Here is a 3,567-nt window from a genome sequence, read left to right on the forward strand (position 1 = left end):
CCCATTTTTTGCTGCCTGCACCTTTGAAAACCTGCCTAAAGAGTTGCCCACATCGTACATATCATGACGTGAACTCTGACTCACAAAAGTTTATCCTAGAACAGACTGTGTTACTGGAATTTCCAGCACGAGTGTTCCTTATATACCAGAGTACATAGGGCAGCACTTAAAAAGAGGGATGGGCGGGTTAAGACGTTTTAGCACTTTTATGTATCTTCTAAGCAGTGTTCCCTCTAAGCTGAGTTAGTGTGAGCTAGCTCACAGTTTTTTAGCCTCTGGCTCACACATTTTTGTCTTGGCTCAGGAAGGATGGCCCCAGAGCAAAATAATTTATGCAGTAGCCGAATCGCTCACTCACAACTTTAATGCCAGTAGCTCACAAAGTAGAATTTTTGCTCACAGGACTCCACAGCTTAGAGGGAACATTGCTTCTAAGTAACTATCCTGCTTCTCTAGCCCTGATTAGTGTCGACCGGGCAGATCACATGCTGGATTTGAACTAGGAAGACTTGACTTCAAATCCCTTTTCACACATAATATTTATACTTAACAGGATGGTTTCGAGGACCAAATGGAACATTCCCACATACACCGCTCTGTGTTCACGAGAGGAAGAGTGAGAGAAGTTTTAAGATGCTGAAGTTTCAACAAGTTCCCCTTTAAGATCAGCTTAAATCTGTGGCAACCAACGAAAAGAGCTGCGGCTCTTTGCGGTGGTGGAAAGAGCTCTCAAGCTGCAGCCGACTTATGATGACCTTGTAGGGGTTTTCAAGGAAAGAGACAAACTGAGGTGGTTTGCCACTGCCTGCCTCTGCATAGCAACCCTGGACTTCCTCGGTTGTCCCCCATCCAAATGCTAACCAGGGTCGACCCTACTTAGCGTCTGAGATCTGACGAGATCAGACTAGCCTGGGCCATAGCCTGGCCTTAAACTGGGAAGTCGCATCCTCATATGGATGCCCAGCAACTTCATCTATTATACAGCATCAACTGGGTGAGCAGAGGTCCATCAGTGGCTATTAGCCACAAGGTATAGATAGGGACTCACGGTCAGGGGCAAGTGATGCTCTGTATTCTTGGTGCTTGGGGGGGCAACAGTGGGGGGGCTTCTAGTGTCCTGGCCCCACTGGTGGACCTCCTGATGGCACCTGGTATTTTTGGCCACTGTGTGACAGAGTGTTGGACTGGATGGGCCATTGGCCTGATCCAGCACTGGCTTCTCTTGTATTCTTATGTGCTAGGCAGCTGCAACAAATCCTAGCTCTCTGGGCCTTCATAAATACATGCATATAGAGTGGGTTCACAATTGCATTCCTATGCAAGCTTAGCTATAAATACCCACTGAACTCTGCAAAAATCCAAATTTTAAGAAAGCAGTTAAGGTAATATTGGCCCCAGTCACACGGGCCGGAAAATGCGGGGGGGAAGCGTGGCTGTTTGCCCCGGAACAAAGTAATGCGCAGCAGCCTGATCAGATGTCCTGTTGAGGTCCCGTGGTTAGGCCATTAGGTGCCGATCACAGTTCTAGTCTGCAGCGCAGCAAAGAAGCAGCACGGTGCGATCACACCGGCAATCGCGCTGCGCCGCTTCCGTGGAAAATGGGATTTTTTTGTCTCACCGGTTTGCACATGCGCATGATCGTTTGTGCGCATCCTGTGGAGACTTTAAAAAAAACACATCCAGTTTGCAACGGGACATGGGCAGGCGCCGGATGCCACGGGTTTCCAGCGGAAACGCGATCGGACACCTGCCCTTGCCCCGCGTTTTCTGGAAACTTGTACATTGTATGTGGTGGTTTTTTACTCTGCATCTTCGGCAACAAGCCACGGGTTAGCCACCAGTGCACTACGCTTCCCAGATGTTGCGGTGTGATCGTGCCCGGAAAATCTGCCTATCATCCGTGTCTTCAGCGTGGCAACTTCTCCGTGTGAACGGGGCCATTACGGAGCAGACTTATATAACTGAATGCAATGGGCTTGGACTGTTAGAAGAGGAAACCTGCAGTATTTGGAGGGTGAGGGGGATCAGGTTAAGCTTTTTAATTGCACCTGCTTTCTCTGTTGTTTGGGGGGAGGTTTCCTCTTGCACATTGCTCTAATGCTTCTGTCCTAAAAATGCAAGCGTCAGAGGAACCCTATGCAAGTCACTATGTTTGCCACTCCACCAAGCAGAGCATAGGATTGGATTTAGATAGCCTATATGGCCCCTTCCAACTCTGTGATTCTATGCTTGCACTGTGAGGCCGCAATCCCGCCGCGCACGTTTACCTGGGAGTAAGCTCTCCTTCACACAATGGGGCTAAACATCGGAGACCGAGAGGAGGAAATCGCGACAACAGAAGGGTATGCCTTCAGATTATGCTATCGGACAGGGCCTACACTTCGCAAACGCGCAGATGGGGAGCAGAGCCCAGCAGGGCAAACAAGCTTTACGACCCTTCGCCCATAGGACTGAAGTTCCTTTCTCACACGCACGCAAGCCCAGAAGCGCGCACGTCTGCAAAAGCGCGTCACTTTTTCTCTCCCGGGACCCAGCCAAGGAGCAGCCCTCCTGGAATGTCGAGAAAACTTTCCGGCTGCCAGAAGGGGAGCCCTTTCCCTTGATCCATTCAAACAAAAGAACAGCCCTTTATTATTATATCGCCCCCCCCCTTACCTTCCCATCCGCCGTCCCAGCCAGCCAGCCAGCCGAGTCCCCGCCGGCGCCCCGACTCACTTCGGAGGGCCCCGATCAGGAGGCTGCCGTCCTTGATCAGCTCTTTGATGAACTTGTTGGTCCTCTCCAGCTCGACTTCGTGACATTTCAGCCTCTCCCTGAAATCCGGGCTATCCAAGTAGGAATCGCTGAACTCCAGAGTGGGCAGCCCCATGGCAGCGCCCGCAGCCAGCCCGGGGAGTGACAGAAAACGGGCGCCTTCCTCAATTTAAGAATTGGAAGGGGGGAAAAAAGGGAGGGGGGTTGTTGCTTCGACCCGGCGGCACCTCCGAAAGCGGCTGTCAGCCGGTTACATTGTCTCGCCAGGCGGGCATCGCCTGCGGCGCGGGATCCACGGCGTTCCGCTCCTCTGCCGCTTCTTCCGGCAGCTCCGGGGCTGGACCCTGTTCTCCCCACCCCCCCGCTCCCGCCAGCTTCGAGTTCCCTTTGAGCCACCCCCGGCCCGGCCAAGAAAACTCTCCTCCCAGGTCAACATGCAGACACGCGGGCGGGAGGAGGGAGGGAGGGAGGCAAGGGAGAGGGGGAGTTCTCTGGTCGCCCGGTCCGGCCCAATCAGCGCGCGGGGCTCCTTCCCAGGCCTCGCCCCGCCCCGGGGTTTGCCGCGGCGCCACGCCCCCTCCTCAGGTTTTAAAAAGGGACCACACGCACCCGCTTCAATAGTAATAGCTGTGTGCTGACACCCAGATTTGGCAGTGTAGGCAGAATGGATTGCAAAATGTTACGTATTTCCCTCTGTGTCGCTTTTTTTTTGGGGGGGGGAGTCCCCAATACGCAGACGCGTTGCACAAATGTGGTTCCTAAAATTTGTGCATAAGCCGAGCTGTGCCGTGGAGTAAATTGCTTTGAATGCCC

The 3,567-nt window shown here is 52.9% G+C and overlaps 1 protein-coding gene across 1 annotated transcript in view; it reads right to left on the reverse strand.

Moving 5' to 3' along the window:
- The window catches only part of LOC107114847 (rho GTPase-activating protein 42-like), a gene marked incomplete at its 3' end in the record, with an annotated part of 116,097 nt that extends 113,203 nt beyond the window's left edge, over positions 1-2,894 (reverse strand). The window contains exon 1 of the mRNA XM_015416445.1: positions 2,716-2,894. Within this exon, the coding sequence (XP_015271931.1) occupies positions 2,716-2,869 (154 nt within the window). The remainder of the gene's footprint in view (positions 1-2,715) is intronic.
- Positions 2,895-3,567: the final 673 nt, after the last annotated feature.

The sequence above is a fragment of the Gekko japonicus genome, unplaced genomic scaffold (genome assembly GCF_001447785.1).
Source record: "Gekko japonicus isolate JY-2015 unplaced genomic scaffold, Gekko_japonicus_V1.1 scaffold1992, whole genome shotgun sequence".
In the NCBI taxonomy this organism is placed as follows: domain Eukaryota; kingdom Metazoa; phylum Chordata; class Lepidosauria; order Squamata; family Gekkonidae; genus Gekko; species Gekko japonicus.